This window comes from Anthonomus grandis, chromosome 22 (genome assembly GCF_022605725.1).
Source record: "Anthonomus grandis grandis chromosome 22, icAntGran1.3, whole genome shotgun sequence".
NCBI lineage: Eukaryota > Metazoa > Arthropoda > Insecta > Coleoptera > Curculionidae > Anthonomus > Anthonomus grandis.
This window is the reverse complement of record NC_065567.1, coordinates 21,201,292-21,220,494: the sequence shown is the minus strand read 5'-3', so window position 1 is coordinate 21,220,494 and position 19,203 is coordinate 21,201,292. Positions and strand designations below refer to the sequence as shown.

The following is a 19,203-nucleotide window of genomic DNA, read 5'->3' as shown; positions in this document are numbered from 1 at the left end:
AACAAAATCATTACACCAATATCCAAGGTGTCTAGAAAGAATGAAATACTGCAATTTTCTCGACAACATTGTATATTTCGCAAAAACGCTCGAACCTGTCGATTTTTATTTTTTCTTGCGCAATTTTCCTGTAAAAATTATTATACAGAGTAGCTTAAAAAGGAGTTATAATTACCAACATAATTAAAAAAAAAAAAACCCTATGTATTTTTTCAAATTTCGATTCTACGTCAAACTCCATGTGTAACCGGTTTGCACATTTGACGTTCTATGAAATTGAAGATTTGGATAAAGAAACGGAGTGCTGAAGACTACCGAAAAAAGGTAAACTGTCTAAATCATTATCAATGAGTGTCACCAAAATAAAATGATTATTACTTAAACGGAGCAGTAACGAACTAATATTCTAAGAATGGTTATGGTGATATGCAAAAGAATCACAGAGAGGTTTCCAGACTATTTAACAAAAAATATCCACATACGAACATAACGGAGTCAACGGTAAGCAAAATTCAGAAAAAATATCGAAAACATGCCAATGTCAAAAATTTACGGAAAGCTAGCCAAAAATCCATTCTTTCTGAAGAAGATAAGTCAAATATAAGATTAGCTCTTCAGAAAGATCCTTGTACGTCTTTTACGTAATTTGGCAAGAGATATTTTTTATAAAAATTCATTATTATGTTATCATCCCTTTAAAGTTTCTTATAAACTAAAACTTCTTAAAAATGATCCAGAAAGTCGCGGTTAAGGTTAAGCAACAAAATTTTAAATTTTTTAGACAATATAATATCTATAGATGAAGCTAGATTTTCATTAAGCGAGGAAGTTAATAAACAAAATCATCGTTACTGGTCGAAAACCTAAACTGGAATATTGAAAATCCGCAAAAGGTCAACTTATGCATGGGGATAATTAACAATAGGGTCTTAGGAACCATATTTTTTTGAAGGCAGTTTTTTTTCAATATTCAAGACCAGCAAGTATGGTTTCAATAGAACGGTGCTAGTATCTTAATGAAGTCTTTCCCAACAAGTGGATAAATATAATGGATAATATAAGGCTAGATTAAGGAAAATACATCTAGTTCGGCCTCAAAATATTGAGGAATTAAAAGCGCTCATTAGAGATATAGGAAGAAATATATCCCTAATGAGAGTTCGAGATTCTATATAATATTTTTATGATAGGCTAGGATTTTGTCAAACAGTTTATGGAGTAGAAGGACATTTGCTGTACATATTTTTTTGTTGAAGTTGTTTTCTCTTTTCTTGCACCCTGTATTTGATTTTAATAAATACTGTTTAGCGTCATATCAATCTAGAATTTAAAGAAAAATTTAAAAAAAGCCATGCGGTGTTATAGCTACTCTTTGAGTTATCCTTTAGAAAACTACAATAACTTTACAGAATGCCCTAGACAAAGGTAAAAAACACTCCGTGTTCTCATTGATTTAGTGAAAGCGTTTGATACCATCGATCTTGAAAACTCGCTAAAAATATTTAAAAATTCAGGGATAAGAGGCGTTGCTTTAAACATTTTTAAAAGTTATCTAGTAAGCGCAAGCAATACGGGTATATTTAAAAACAAGATCGACGGTGAGAAACCTGTTGAGTATGGAATTCCCACAGGACAGTCCTATGACCGCTATTATTTAATGTGTGTGAAGCTAGCGTCCGATCGTATCCAGCAACCAAAATCAAGAACGCAGCATATGTCGGTTGCCAGCGACCAATTTATAGTCCGCGCTCCCTGTTATTTAATCAATATAATGCCCGTATCTCCTGAACTTCCCAAGGGATTTTAATAATTTTTTGTCCAGATATTAACAATGAATACCTAAATCGACTTACGATGGTTTCAAACCTCTACAGACTAAGGTTTTGTTGTGAAAATTAATTAAAAAGTCAAATGTTAAAGAAATGAAAAAGGCTCTAACTCCCAAAATTTTCGCAAAGGATTTGGATAAAACTTTTTTCTATAGAATATAATAAATATCTAAATTGATTTTAGATGGTTGCAAACCTCTACAAACGAAAGTTTTTTGGTAAAAAATTATTGAATTGTTAGATATATTAAAAAAACTTAATGGCTATAACTTGCAAAACTCCCAAAGGATTCGAATGAAACTTTTTTATGCAACTAACAATAAATATCTAAATCGATTTTACATGGTTGCAAACCTCTACAAACGAAAGTTTGTTGGTAAAAAATTATTGAAATGTTAGATGTAGAAAAATATAAACGACCATAACTTCCAAAACTCCCAAAGGATTCGAAGATTCACCGATCTAAATTCGCTTGCGGAAGTGCTCTGTCTTGCAGATAAGGCAAAAACTTGGATATAACTGCAAAAAAATAATTGAAACTAACCTCCCTATTTTTTTAAAAAATAGTTTAGTAAATATTTTTTAACCGTTAACGATGAAAAAGAAATTTTATGCCTTCTGGTAGCTACTCAGACTCTCTTCCACAATACCAGGAACTAGATTCTAATACCACAGTGACAAAAAAAATGAAAGTCAAAATAGATCCACATTTAAAATGGAATGAACACACAACTTATATCTCAAATAAGGTTTATGATACGGAAATTCAAAGAATTAAGGAAATATTTTAATATTCTATATCCGAACTCTTCCTTATACAACCTTATCTTTCTTATGGTATAAGATATTTCCAGGATATTAGACAAGTGTATGTGCAAAGTATTTTGATTCGGCAAGATAAAAAACGTAATACATTATTGTCTATTACTAATGATTATAACATTGGACAAAAAGCCAAAACCAGCCTTTATCCTAAAACTAGAACATTCATATGTCTGCACAAGAAACTTCCAAGTCTGAAGTCTATAAATTCTTTACCTTTATTTAAATTACAACTGCACCAGGGTTGAAAAAACCATAGACCAGATTAGATATACTATTTATTTGAAAAATAGTTTATAAAAATAATTTATTGCACAAATTTTTCTTTAAAACTGATTTAAGATATTATTTCCCCTACAATGCCATTTCACAATTTCGATTTCATAAATTTTTTATTAAAACGATACTTTCATTTGATCATTTCTGAAAAACGAAAGCATATAATTATTAAGGAAAGTCATAGGAGTAAGTGAGGTAAGACTAGATTCAAATTTTATCGCAACACATTTTTTGGAATAAAAAATTTATATAAAGTACATATTTTATTTAGTTGGCAAAATTGGGGTGGTAGCCTAATAAACACCGTTTCTTAATTATTTTGCAATGCATCTCCAGTATTATATTTTTTCCTCAAATTACAATTTTAGTGTTACACAAGTTACGTACTTTAGGTCTTTACTGTTACTTTACTGTACTGGCTAGAATTGTCTAAGAACTCAGTATGACTAAACTAACCGCGATAAAGCTCTTAATGGTCTTAAGTACGGTCCTGTCGCATCATAAATTGTAATAAACAAGTTCGCTTTAAGCGGAGAACACACATAGGCGATCGCGATGGCGATAGCGATGCAAATCGTGATCGCTGGTGTAAGTGAACAGACATATTGCGATTGCGATCCAGTTTATACTAAAAGTGAAAAATGTGTAGTTTAGAGGAAGAGGCACTCATTCGTGCTATATTATTAGAGGAAGAAAATTGTACTAATCTCCGTAAGGATGAAAATCGGTTCTATACGTATTTCAGAATGAATTTTAATAGTTTTGATGAAATACTAGATTTTATTAGAAAGGATATTACTAAAGATCAAACTGCATTTAGGGAACCTATTGGACCAACAGAACGGCTAGCAGTTACATTAAGGTAATTGAATGAGCATTTATATTTTATTCTTATTTTTTATTAAAGTGTTTTACAACAGCTAGATTATATAGTAATAAAAAATACTTAATAATTAATTAGTCAATATTGTTCGTACAGAATTCCTCATACCAGGTTGTTGTAGAACTTTCTTCAGAGACTTCCTGAGCAGTACAACTGTTTGTCAAATATGAACGCTGTGGGGGGGAGTTTGGCATGTTTGATACTTCCATTGGACTATTGTTTGGAGGAACTATTGCTTGGTTGGTTTTGTCTTTGCATCCGGATTTCACTTTTTTTACACTTCGTACGTACTGTTGAAATGTTATATCAATTTCATCTGTAATGTTAGTTTTCTGATTTGCAATGTGTCTCTCATCTAGGAATGTGATACCTTTATCAACAGATGAAGCTTGTGGGTTGGATGTCGACTCTTCCATTGATTTTCTCTTTTTTTCTTGATTTCGTTTAAATGAATTTTTTGATGATTAGCTTCACTTCTTAGTATACTTTCACTTTGTAAATCTTCGTTTGTATCACTACGTTCTTCGCATTATTCGCTTGCAAACTCATGAATTTCTGTTTCGTCAGTTACATTAGTATCAGTCTGAGCAAATTGTAAAAAAGGTCTGAAAACTTCCATCTGTTGCGCCCAAGGCCAGGTTTTGTAGCGGCAGATAGATTTAGCAGCTTGTCCAGTTTTTGTCTTTTCGGTGCGGAGATATTTTGAGTAACAATCTCTTAGGTTTTTCCAGCGTTTTTTTAGACCGTTACCTAAATAAAAAAATATGTTTTAATAATACTTACAGAAAAAAAAGTTGCAGAAAACGGTGAATAGTTTATGATTACTGCGAACTCGTTGATGGTAATATGTGACACTTTTGTGGACCTCAATGTCCATTTTCAGGAGGAAAATACAACAGAATTACATTTGTTTTCTACTAGCGACATTTATTTCTTAGCAAAAGAAACTTTATTACTTTGAATAGAACATGCTATTTTTTATATTCATTATTTTAAAATATTTTAATTTTAGATTTTTGGCGACAAGCGATTCATATAAAACAATTGGTCATAGTTTTCGGATGGGATTCTCAATAGTTGCTTCAATTGTTGAAGAAGTTTGTGAAGCAATTTGGAAGAGATTGCAACCAATTTATATGCCAGAGCCTACAGCAGAAATATGGGAAAAATCAATTTTGGGTTATAAACATTTATGGCAATTTCCTAATTGTTTGTATAGTATAGACGGGAAGCATATAACTATTAAGTGTCCACAAAACAGTGGATCAAATTACTTTTCTTATTTAAAAAAGTTTTCAATTGTTCTAATGGCGATTGTTCATCCTAAATACAAATTTATTACCATAGATGTAGGTGGATATGGTAAAAACAGTGACGGAGGTATATTTCAAGTATCGGCTATGGGTACGTCGGGTAGAGCACGTCGAGTTGTCGAAAATGCATTTGGCATATTGGCACACAAATGGAGACTGTTTTTTAGGCCATTAGAAGTTAAAGTAGATACAGCTAAAAAACTGGTCAAAGTAGCTTGCGTATTGCACAACCTTCTACGAGTTAAAAATGTTGATCAACAGTTTGTATACTTACAAGAGAATAATGATAGACCCCTAGTTTTATTTAACAGCTTGCCGGTTGATGGAAGAAGAGCAGTAAATTTGGCTTTTGAAATACGTGAGAAATTTGTTACTTATTTTAGTACCTTATAATAATTTGATTAAACTTTTCATTACTTAACTAATTATACAATAAACAAAATGCTTACCTGTGTGTTTTAATCCCATATTCTTTGCGATTTCGTCCCATATTTTGTTCTTTATACGCTCATTTTTGTAATCTGGATGGGATAAATCAAATAAAACATGATACGTTTTTACATTTTCAATCAATAATTCCGTAAAATCATTCATTTTATCTAACCTCAACTCAGTGCGACCTCCGATTAAAGTAACTTGTTGCGTTTGATCGCGAATGTTCTTGTATCGCGTTGGACACTGCGATCGGTCGCTGCACAAACGCGAACAGGTCGCAGCATGTATGTGATGATGTATTCGTTTACGTTTGCTAAATCGGATCGCGTATGTGTGCTCTCCGCTTTAATACGTGGATAAGACGCGCGCGCCTCTAGCGGGACGGTTATAACTCGGAACAATTACTGTACAGGGGAAAGACAGAACCGTAATAAGATTTTTTTGAATCGATTTTAAACAATTTTTCAGTTTGGGCAGATTTTTCCTATTTAAATCCCTCACATCAAGCTTTTAAGGAAAACCCTGAAAAATTATTCAATTAAGGTTTCCCTCATATGTCGCATCTGCAAGGGAGTTATAAGACGATTTATTTTAAATCAGTATCTTAAATGCAAGTTTTGCTCAGTATGTGCTTTCTTTGAGCTTTATAATGCTAATCCCATATAAAATGATCATTTTTAAGATTGTACCTTATTGTTTTTAATTGAAAGATTTTAATTCAATTAGCTTTATGTCAATTTTTTTAAGTTAGAAGGCAATAATTAGTTTTTTATTAAAAAAGAGAAAGACTCTGGTATAACAAACACTTTGGTTTTATAAACTGGGCCATTGATTCTGGCAGTTCTTACATAATTAATTTATTTAGTATTTTATGAGGAAAACCTGTTTAAAAATATTCTCACTCAATGAAAATTTTTCTAGCAAGTCATATAACCACAAGGGAATCATAATAATTTCCAACCATGTCTTAATCTTAATTCCATCTTTTCTTTGTAACTTTGTTAAGCACGACAAGGTACGTTTTTTTTAATCATAATTTTCCAAGTAATGGTAGTTACATTTTTATGGGATTCGTGCTAAAGGGTGCAATAAAAGAAAATTTGTCAGCCTTTAATGTTTTTTTGGCGCTTATTTAAAAACAATTAATATTAATGCTTTCATTAATAATTAAATTGGGTCGTTGATTTTTATTATTATTTTAAAACTGAAACGCTCAGACATTAATAATTCAAGAACCTGTTTTTATGGGTGTTTTTATTTAAACTTTTTACAAATTAATATTTGGTGTTAAGTTGAGGTACACTTACAATCATATACTTAGTGGAATCAACAAAGTTTTTGGCCTTTGGTCCTATTTTAATCCCTTATCTTAAAAAATTGTAGTACTTTAATTTAATAAATAAATGTCCTTTTAAACTATATATAAATAATCAGTTTTTTTGGAAATGTCTAGCTTATTTTCTATCTGCATTAATTATTACTATAAATTTCACTGCTCAAATAATATTTATTGAAAATCTCATTTTACTTACAAACCCCTGTTGGAAAATTCCGATAAAATGTTGGAACACAAAAAAGCCATTACCATTAAAAAAAACTAGAAATGATGGAAAACAGGAAGCACTTGCTGACACTGACAATATTTCCCATTGGAAAACTAGTTTTTTCGACATGTTTCTCTGTTGTTTATGTGTTACATGACTTTTAACATACACATCTTTAATATAATAGTATAGGGTGTGTGAAAATTTATTGTAATTTTTTTTTAACATTATAAAACTCAAAAAGCTCAAAACTGTAACTAATGTTTGTATAAAATAACTATTAAAAAAGTACAATAACTAAAAAACATTACATTTATTATAAAATAATTTAAAAATCTCCATTTACCAAACAAATAAAAAAAATGATTCAGCAATTCCTCGAATAAATTTGATTTATTACAATCTATTCTCCTTTAAAGGTTTTTATGAACGAAAAGATTCCTGCTCGGAAATAAATCCGATTTGTTATTTTCAGAGCCCTAAGTAATTTAACGTTAAAAGGGCAATATACTATTTTAACCATTAATACACATTGTGAAATTAATAAATCCATTAGGAATATCTCTTTTAAGTCTGATAGAGGCATTTGTATTCTATTGGATTATTTCTTTTTTTCAATTTAAGCATTATTTTCCTTGGAAAATTCGCCTGAAATATTAGAGAATATGTAGACGGTTTTTTCTGTAGGCAGTTTGGTATATCGATTTCAACATAAAAAAAAACTGAGAGTAAAGAGTCTCTTTACAAACTTCCGGAAATCTCCTCGACGATACTGCGCCCCGGAAATAAGTTTTTAAGGACCCTTTAATTTTTATGCCTGGTATTTTTAGGTAAGCAAATCCCAAGGATTTATTGTTTGACCTCCCTTGAATATCCAACCCTGTTTTTGCAATTAATATAAGGGGCAAAATCGCATTAAATTTCTTAGATAATAGTTATGACCAAATTCCACTAAAGTTTTAATGTATATCAAACAATGTGATGTCATATATTTAAAGTGCATACATACGAAATTATACAGTTAACAAAGGCAACCTAAAACTTGTTGGAAAAGTTACTTGCCGACTATGCATGTTACCCTCTAATGAAGTTCTACACCTACAAACTAAATGACCGCATTGAGTAATGTAGAGAAGATGCGAGAGTTAGGTAAATGCAAGTGCTTTTTCAAAGGTAGATGGACAAAATGTAAGTGGATTGGAAATTACCTTTAGAATTTAAATAAACTTATTGAGGATGTCAAGACGATTAAGAGAAATCCGCTATTATTTGACTAGAAAAGGACCATTTATTTTTAACAGGTTAGTTATCCAATTACGAATATGAAAAACCCATAAGTAGTTCTCTAAGACCTATCTAATTCATACATTGTAATAATTCATTAAGTATGATTGATAATCCAAACTTTTTAATGAAAGGCACCTTTCTATCTAAGAGAGATACTTCAGAAACTTTCGCTAAAGGCGCTCAATATCATTAATCAAATACAAAATTAGAGATCCATATTTTATGAGCAATTAGTATTTTCAAAATGTCGATAGTTTCGATAAATGTAGCCCTGTAACTCAGCAAAATTAAAAATGATTCTTACTACTGGAAAACCCTCAGATCAATTTTTTTATCCACTTTACTTAACACAACATTATTTACTCTATAATTAAAATTAATCGACCGCAGCTTTCTAGATAATAACAAAATAGAGCATGTACAAAGCTTATGACATTACGCCAATTTTCAATTTCGATTCGATTTACCTGACAGTCATATTTATCATTTTTATCATCTGCAAACAGTTGGATAATTTGTTAACATCATTAATAAATAATAAAAAAAAGAAGCAGTGCCAAGTTAGATGCCCACGGGACTTCCTATGCATGACACTTAAACCCCTCATGTTCCATAAAATATTTACTACCTTGTAAATATGATTTTATCGTAGCAACTAAACTCTTAGAAAAACTAAAAATATTTTAACTCGTAAAGAAGTAATAAGGTGATAGTTTGCTCAAAAGCTTTGCAGAAATCAAGGTAAATTACATCAATTTGACCCCTTAATAAAGTGTCGTATAGCATACGGACAGGTCCAAAAAACGCATGCAGTAAAATAAGATAGTGACGAGATACTAAATTAAAACCTGAGACGATAGAACTAATAAGAAAAAAAATAAGAGTGACAAACAAGAAATTAGAAGGAAACTACAAATATTTTACGAACAGCTCTGCCAAGCCCAAAAGGACCACCTAAATTCATTAGAGATCCATATTCTAAATGTAAGCATATGTAAGAGAAGATTATGAATCCATTAGAGTATTAACATTTCCAAAATATCGACCATTACAACCTAGCAGAATCAGAAACGATTCTCGCCACTATCAAAATCAGATCCGCAGATTCTTCATTCACTTTACATAATACAGGATTATTTACTGTATAATTAAAATTAACCGACAGAGCATCTATAAAGTTTATGACATTGCAACAACTTTCAACTTTATTAAGATTTACCTGACAGTCATATTCATAATTTTTATCATCTGAAAACAGTTGGGTAATTTGATAGCATCGTTAATAAATAATAAAAAAATTAGTGGTACCAAGTAAGATATGACTCGCGAGCAAAGTTCATATGCATGACGCTTAAAGCGTTCATATTCCATAACTTGTTTACCAGCTCGTAAATATGATTTTATCGTAGCAACTAAGCACTTAGAAAAACTAAAATATTTCAATATATGAAAAAGTACAAATTTGGGAATGCGGTCAAAAACTTTGTAGATATGGACGTAACATGAATTAAATCAACCTGACTCATATTATCTAAAGCTGATACAAATAATTATTTAGGCATGTGTTTTACTATTCAGAAGCGATTTTTAACGAAACTAAGTTGATTAAATGCTATATAACTAAGTTAACATAAGAATATCCTTCTCCAGTTTCCATTATCCTCCAAAGGATGTAGTTACACCAATTATATTTGATTAAGCAGTTGATCCTGGTCTACCTATTCTATAATTCTATTTCTAGATTTCTAGATTCTATATATATTTTTTCTTTTAATTTTTGATAATGCTGTTTGGTAAAATCTACTATATGTTTATTAACAAGAATTAATTAAAAAAATAGAAATAGAAAAATGTAAGGAATTATTTAAGTAAAATTAAAGAAACTACACGGAAAAATACTATAAAAATAGATCGGTAATATAGAAAATATTTTTTTCCATTATAGGTATGCAAACTACGCGAATAAAAAAACACAATTTTTCAAAAATGCATTTATAATCCAATATCATTCTAAAGACATATTTTTACTTTTTCGCAATATTTAACAAATAAGTGTAATTTCACTCACTATATCTATTTTAAGTTTTAATCGAACCCTTTTTTTATGTTTACTTAATAATTTAAACACCAACAAATCCACCATCATAATATTATATAAACGTCAGGCTTTAAAACGATAATTATTTATCGCCCAATTTCAGCTCCAGTTCAAAGCACCGTAAATGGTTTTGTGGTTGCAATTTTACTCAGGAAATTCACGAAGTTCCTTGTCACATTACCGCGTTGTAGTTAATTCTAATCCTTTATATCAAAGCAACATAGTCTTTTGACATCGCCTAATGATATTGCTTTAATTCTTTTTAAGCCGTTCTCCTAAGTCCGTGGCGGTCTGCAATTTTAAGTCTTCCTATTATTTTAAACTAAATTAATGTTTTGACAGTAGAGACTCACGTTAAGGGTTTTATTCTTTTTTTGTTTGTTACAAAATTTGGTGTTTTTCCTTTTTTTTTGTTTGATTCACTCAAGCAAAAAGTTCTGAAGTAAGTTCATAGAGTTTCAGTTGTTGCTGTGAACACAAAACACAATAGCCATTTAAAAAGGAACTTTAAAAGAAGTTTTCGCGTAATATAGCCAAACTGAGATGTTTTCATGCCATCTCGGCATAATGTTTAAGATTTCCGAACTTAATAATGATTCCAACGAACCGAACCTCGGAGTTGTTAAAACATCTCTAGCCAATGTGCCTGGATGGATTGAAATAAAATTTTCTGCTCGGAGAAAATTTAATCATTTATCTTGTCTGGTGTAAATACGACATCGAATAGAAGCTGAGATAGGCTTCTAGATATATCTTAGATATTTCCGAGTGTTCTTTACTGATGATAAAATTGAATGACTGATTGAACTGATATTAAAAACATTTTCTTATTATTCGGATTATTCGGTAACCATAAATTATTATTTTAAGAAAAAATAATTTTTTAACTAAAGGGGTTATTAGGGAAAAGTCGTCTTCAGGGCTATCAATTAGTTATATAACAGCAAATTAAGGAGTCATCCAACAATCACCCCAGAATCATCATTCATTTAGGGCGATGGCAGTGCTCTTGAAAAAAATCAATTTCTTCTGCTTATTCGACCGCCCTTCTCCAAAAATTGAAAAATCCCTAAAAAATAAGTAGAGGTTTGTAATAGAATTATTTTATTGTTGCTTATTCGACCGCCGTTCTTCAAAGAATAAAAAAAATAGGTAGAAGGCGTAGTAAAATAATTTTGTTGCTGCTTATTCGACCGCCGTACCCTAAGATAAAACAATACCTGTAAGGTCAAAATGCAACAAAATTGTCATTTTCCTTGAACCCTCAATATCAACAATTGCATTAGCATCCGTTAGGGGTTAACCTAACATCATAATTCAGCTGAAACCCATTTGGGAAAATGAGATGTTTTAAATCTCTGAAAAGAAACAATTAGAGCTATGGTCAAATGCATAATATGAAATCTGAGATTGCTAGAATAATGCCGAATGAACTCAGAACCACACCCTTCCAATTAATTCTACACAAATAATTATTGATTTCAATATTAAAGATTTTTCCCCTGCCATATTTAGTTTTATTTGAATTATAAGCCTATATGTTTTTGGTTTCCATCAAAAAAGAAGCATTCCCTTATTTATCCATGGCCAGTTACTATGGAAGGTCAAAAGTCGCATTATCCGCCAAGGGTTCTTTATGATGATACATCAAGAAAAACATGAATACGCCAATCATTCCTCATATTTCTCAATTACGTTTTAATGAAGATACTTCGTGTGTCTTCCATGTATCGGTCCTACGTTTGCTACCGCTTCCAGTTGGAATCTTAAATAAAAGAAAAGCTAGATGACTTGATAGTACTCTCAGAGAAGCATAAGGACCATCAACTTATAGATCTTATTTTTAGAGAGTTTTTGGAAAAACAAAATGACTCCAGTCAAACCCTGGCAAGGCTCTTAACCAGGTAAAAGATGGTGGCAAATAATGACGTTAGAGAGCATTTGTTCGATCAGTAAGTTTGATTTATTTGTTAAGGAAAGCAAAGATAATCTTATGTATAAGATCCATTTACCTATAGATGAACATAAGTCTATAAATAAATAAAGATTTAAAAAAATATAAAAAGGTAGTCAGCAGCTTCACTTACAATTAGATTTCTTTTGGTAGTAAAAATGAAATGAAGCCTATTATTTGGTATCAACCCTCTCAAAAAAACTAAGAAAATCATATGTTTGTCCCAGAAATAACTCATTTGAATTAAGGGGGTATCTAACAATCACCCCTGAGCCATCAATGATATAAAGTGATGAAAGTTTTTGAGAAAAAAATCAATTTCTTGCTGCTTATTCCACTGCCCTTCTCCAAAAATTGAAAAATCTTTAAAAAATAAGTAAAGGTTTTCGTAATAGATTTGTTGCTGCTTATTCGACCACTTCACTTTGAAAATTGAAAAAATAAATGGTAGTTCTCAATAAAATCAATTTGTTTCTGTTTATTCGACCATCCATCTCGGAAAATAAATGAACTTAAAAGAGATAAGTAGGAGTTTGTAATAAAATTAATTTATTGCTGCTTATTCAACCGCCTTTCTCCAAAAACTGAAACATCCATAAAAAATGAACTGTTGCTGCTTATTCGATCATTTTACGTTAAAAATTTTAAAAATAAATAAGAGTTCATAATTGAATTAATTTGTTGCTGCTTATTCGACCGCCGCGCCGTACCCCGATATAAAACAATAAGATTTAAACGCAACAAAATTCTCGTTTTCAGAGATGTTTTTTCCGGGGAAATTTTAGTTTTAACGTCTAAGAATGAGCTCTTAAAAGAAAGCTTAATGGATCTGATATCATCGCATAGAGATTTCACAGTAATTATAAAACTAGCCACATTCTTGGTGTCAGATTCACTTAAGTTTAGTTTAGACATTATAAAACCTTTGACAGTATCAAGATCAGAAAAATTATTTAAGAACTAAAAATTTTTCGTATTAATTAGGAAACTTGTGAGGGCATTTTTAATATATCTGGATTTTTATAAAGCCTTTGATAGTATAATTTTTTTTACGATCCATTGAAAAATTACTCAATAACTATAAACCAGCGGTATTTATAAGGAAACTTATAAATACCGCTAAGGTGAAAGTAATTACCCCATTGTTACATGGTTTTCAATATATCTAGATTTTTGTAAAGCCGTTGATAGCATCAATTTTTCTTATAATCTATTGAATAATTACTCAATAACTATAAAAACCGCTGTATTTAAAAAAAAACCTGTAATTACCTTTTTGGTGAAGAAACTTATCTTTCATATAACATTAAGATCAATAAAATTGTTACATAAGTTTTTAAAATATTTAAAATTTTGTAAAGTATTTTTTCATTAAACTAAAAATCTACTCAATGTTTCAAAAACTTATTATTTATTTTGTTTTTGCTGTTAGTTAATACTCGACGGCTTAAAATAAAGTCAGATTTTTTTTTAATTTTTACTGGTGCTTTTTTAATAATTTTTTCCGTAATATTCAAATTTGTATTTTGGATGTTAAATCTAAAATACGAAATCAAAACAATTTCCGCGGCATAATTTAAATTTTGCCCCTGACACCGTGACACGTATGAAATGCATGGATCCATCTTCATTATCCCAGAGATTGACTCGTGTTTTTACCATAAACTAAAATTATTCTGGCTAAAGATTAAATTACAAATATACCGGAATTTTCATCATTTCACATCGTACACAGTTGCAGTATTAACAGGAATCATATCCATTTAAGTTATGCCTTTTAATATATTATGTTACAACTAAATAATATTGCTGTGTGTCTTAAGGATTAATACTGTTTCCTTTGAAGGAAAATCTAAACCTCAATAAGTTGAATTTATATTAACGACCTGCTAAGGGATATATAAAGTTGAGGGATATATTCGCAAATTGAATTATCTCCTTAGAACATTAACAACAAAGTATCGACCTAAGGCTAGTAATGCAATTTTAAACAACGCCTGGTAATTGCTCAATTTTCAAAGGGGCAAGTGCAACAAAGCAATTCTCTCTGAACGTTTAAAGGGTTGACGAACTATAAAAGTTTATGGAACACGATAATATTGCTTAAGCCAAGCATTTCACCACTCGAGTAGTAATGCCCTTGGCCTTTGATGCTTGCCATCGAAAACACCCGCTTAAGCTGCATGTTTAGCTCGTTAAAAGCCATATGCCGTATGGACGGAATTTTCGTCCTCCGTAATGCCATTTTTACGTGGTTCTTTTGATGGGTTAAGTTTTATATATGTTAGACGGTTATCACTATATATTTTTCCTGATGAAATTTTAGATCAGGAAAAACCGGAGCAAGAAAGTCAGCAGCTCATTCTTAAAATATAAGATTTTATATATTATTTAAGTTCGTCTCCAGTTTCTTTTACGATTGAGGTCTACTTTAACAGCGAGATAGAATATTATATTTGAAAGCAGAAAATCATAAAAGCTGGCCTATATAAAAAGTAGCAAAGTTTACGGCAATTGAGACCAACTAATGAACATTATAAATTCAGAAAATTTTTATTTCCAGTTATTTATTCAGCTTGCTGCCAACTTTACCACTTTTAAATTAGCAAAAACTAGGGAATATTTTTAACCAAAAAAAGAAAAAAAAATTAGTGCAATTCGTCGTTTGATAACATTGTGCTATGGGCATATTAACGTTTCCAATATAAATCTACATAACAGTATCGAATCCTTAATTGTGACAAGAAGTTTTTTTAACGTTCAGGAAGCATTAAGTTAAAAACTATTAAGGGAAACTAGGTTAATGGATAAAAAAAACACAAAGCAGGACAATCTATGTAAAGTAATTATTTTTGTAAACAGAGCTACAAGACTTTTTAATGGCATATAATTTAAACGCCTTTTTAAATATATAGAATTACAGGTTTTGGGCGTGTATCAATATAGGTAAAACCACCCTTTTTACTTAACCCTATCAAAGCAAAAGGCGAGGAAAGGTTAGAGAAAATGTTTAATTTATTAAATTCTATATATTTTAGCGATAAAGAAAAATGTTGTACAACACGTTGGTAATTTTGGACTCGGTTTGATCAATGAACGAAGTAAAAGACTAATACACTATCTAGATGGAGAAAACATAAATACATACATGTACTGTGTGAATAACTTTTTTAAAAATCAAACAAAAAGAAGATGGACATAGATCAGCCCAGATTCAAACACTAAAAATGAGATTGACTGCATAGTAACTAATCAACAATACGCAGTAAATAATTTAACACCGGTAGCGATCACAGATTAATAAGAGCATAACGTTCAATTAATTCTAAATCAGAATTAATAAGTCAGATTGATATAAATATTAAGTAAAGAAATAAAAGATCTTATGGACAAAAACAGGAAACAATATTAAAGGCACCTCTGAACATAAAGAGCTAAATAAAATTATAAATTTCACTGCAACAAAGATTTAGTAATAACACTTAGTGAAGAGTTCTCAAGATTATGAACACGACATCAATAGAAACACGACTGAAAAAAAAAATTAGCTTATAAATATTATTGCGAATTTCTACAATACCATTATATTAAGAAACGATTTTAAAACCACTAAAGGCAGACAACAAAATAATTCTTAATGTTGGATCCGAAGAATTGCCTGACATCCCTATAGAAGAAATACAATTAGCACTATCCCGAATAAAGAACAAGAGAGGAGATGATTGGATTACTAGTGAAATGATGAAGCAGAGAAGAACTGAAATAATTAAACCTATCAAAATCCTTCTCAACAAATGCCTGACACACGATATTATGCGAGAAACATGGCAGAATGCGCTGGTGATTCTACAGTGAGAATTACCGACCAATAAGTCTACATCCATATCCATAAAAATTGCTAGGATAAACCAGGATGTTACCGTTTTAAACCGATTTAGCAGTATAATCCGAGCAACCATTAAAATAAATACAAGATTCCAAAGAGGTAAACTAGTACAACCTCAAAAATAGCCAACAGTTGAAACTTTGAGTCGGAACAAAGATACTTTTCAACGTAATTTTAATTCTAAGTTAGGTAAACCGCCAACATCCACACCAGGAATGGACGAGCTCTGCAATAACATCTCAAATCGTATTGAAATTGCAACGAGAATTATATGCTTTAAATAAAGGCGAAATTTCAGCAAAACATACACATAAAATCTAAGAAAATTAAGAAAAACAATTGATCCATAAAAACCAAGAACATAAGAATCTTAAAAAAGAAACAAACAGGAACATCCGAAAAGATTGAAGAAACAATATCAAATGACTAAAGTAAAAAACAAGGTATAATATACCCTATTATAGTGGTTGTAACCATCGAGAAACTAGATGATTCTCTGTCATTTCCGAATGATGCAGGTGGCACACCGCACGACGTCTCGAAGGATAGTGAGAATCTTCCGGAGCAGTATTTTGCCGAGTATATTAGGATAGCACTCAGTAGTCATTTCAGTGAAATAAAGTTCGGAATATTGGTGCGAGATTGATATAATTTATATAATAGTTGTAAATAAATACAGTAAAAATAAATATTTCGAGTAGTCGTGAGTAATCGTGTTTTCGTAGTGCAATGTGTAAACAAATTAATTGACTGTTTTTGATTGTTTTAATTCGCACTTAACGGACGGAAAAAATGCTACAATAAGTAGCGATCGTAGGGAGATAGTGACTACTGTTTATTATTTCTTAAAAAACCTGTACAGTTCTCCTCATACTTATACCAACCAGTGGAAAAAATGAGATTCTGTTAGGGGTTTAGCGTTATTGACCACCTACAGACACTTCGTACTCTTATTGAAAAAACCACAAAGTATAATAATTCACTACCCGAAGACTTTTGACGCTGTCGAAACTTGGCTATTTCTGGAATAGGCAATGCAATCTGTAATAATGGTTTAATTCATGTAACAATAGATGATTTAAAAACAGACAAGTTTCCAATCAAAACAGGAGTAAGGCAGGGAGACTCCATCTCACCAAAACTTTTTATTCTTGCCTTGGAGGATGTCATCAAAAAACTTGCCTGGCAAGAGCGAGGAAATAATATTGATGGGGTGCGTCTAACCCATTTACGGTTTGCCGACGATGTTGCAACATGCCCACACAGGCGAAGGAAAACATGCATTCTCATTTATATATCCTTAGCTCAGTATGGAAATTAAAAAAGTTTTAAAATAAAGTGATGTTTTTGTGGTTCAGTTTAATAATTCATGCTAGAAAAACACTATTCCAGGCCATCCAAACAATATTAAAGAAATGAAACGATGATATTAGAAATTGGTGGAAAAGGTGCATTCTCATTTATACCTCTTTACCTCAGTCTGTAAATTGGGACAGTGTGACAGTATTGGGACAAAGTGATGTTTTTCTGGTTCAATTGGACAAACTATGCCAGAAAAACACTATTTTTAGGCAAGCCAAACACTATTAAGAAATGAAACGATGATGTAGGAAATGGGTGGAAGAGCTGGGTTCTCATTTATACATCGTTATCTCAGTCTGTAAATTAGAAAAGTATTGGAACAAAGTGATGTTTTTCTGGTATACTTAGACAAACCATGCCAAAAAGACACTAGCAAAGTTCAGCTTGGCAAATAAAATCAATCTTCTGAAATTACAAGGGCAGGCTCACCTGGGGAGTTTGTGGCAAACTTCGATTTATCCTTAAGTCTAGTGAATTTTCGATAAATTTAAAATTGTTTTTAACTCGTGTGTAATGCTGGTACTCACTTATGGATTTGCGACAGCGGCAATTACTCGTAAATTTCGGCCTTTCGGGCTATAATAGGAATCACTTTAAAGAATAATGTTCGCAACGAGGATATTCGTAGAAGAACTAAAATGACGGATGTACTAAGGCTTAAGGCACAGCTTAAATGGAGATATGCTGATCATATAGCAAAGCAAGATGACCAAAGATGTAATATTTATTTGGCATCCAAGAAAGACTAAATGGAGCATTGGTACACTCCATAGACGAAGGCGACATTATATTCAAAATGTTGCAGGAATAGAAGCGCTTGGAAAGATTTGAAAGAGGCCTACATCTAGGAGTGGATTAATACAGGCTAAGAAGAAGAAGAAGAGACAACGAACCACTGCTCCTTGCTTTCGTTGACTATAATAAAGCATAAGAATATTCGAACTATCTTTAAAGCCTTGAAAAATGCAAGAGTTGATTCGAGATATAAAAATCTATTGAATAAAATATATATCAACGCAAATGCAATAATAAAAATAGCAAAAGATATAGAAACTAATAGACTATAATAAAAAGGGGAGTTGGGCAGAGTGACACCATTTCTCCAAAGTTATTCACTTCAGCATTAGAAGACATTTGTAAGACACTGGAATGGGACAAAAAAGCATGAGAATTGACGAGAAACATCTAAACCATCTTTGCTTTGCAGATGATGTGGTGCTTATTATTCAGGATACCCGTAAATTACAGAAAATGTTGGAAGAGGTCAAAATTGCATCCTAAATAAAAGAAAAATCGTGATTGCAGTTGATAATATTGTTATCGTCCTCGGCAATCAGGTCATATAAAAAGTCGACGCCTCTACCTGTGACCTATTATTAAATAAGGTAAGGAAGATCAAACCACTGAAATTAACGCACGAATCCGATGTTAGGACTAATTCTTAGGGACCATGTTACCAGAACAGAAATAAAAGAAGGATGGGTTGGAATCAAGTTGGACAAAACACATAA

At 31.3% G+C, this 19,203-nt stretch overlaps 2 protein-coding genes across 7 annotated transcripts in view; both read right to left on the bottom strand.

The window, feature by feature from the left end:
- Positions 1-19,203, bottom strand: part of LOC126748276 (protein qui-1) — a 174,913-nt gene that overhangs the window by 13,476 nt on the left and 142,234 nt on the right. The gene's annotated exons all lie outside the window — the stretch shown is intronic.
- LOC126748279 (uncharacterized) lies at positions 4,150-5,723 on the bottom strand. The gene is made up of 2 exons (XM_050457397.1): positions 5,576-5,723; positions 4,150-4,563 (listed from the first exon to the last, which is right to left on the bottom strand). Exons 1-2 carry the CDS (start codon positions 5,718-5,720, stop codon positions 4,343-4,345), a joined length of 366 nt encoding a protein of 121 aa, XP_050313354.1. The 5' UTR covers positions 5,721-5,723; the 3' UTR covers positions 4,150-4,342.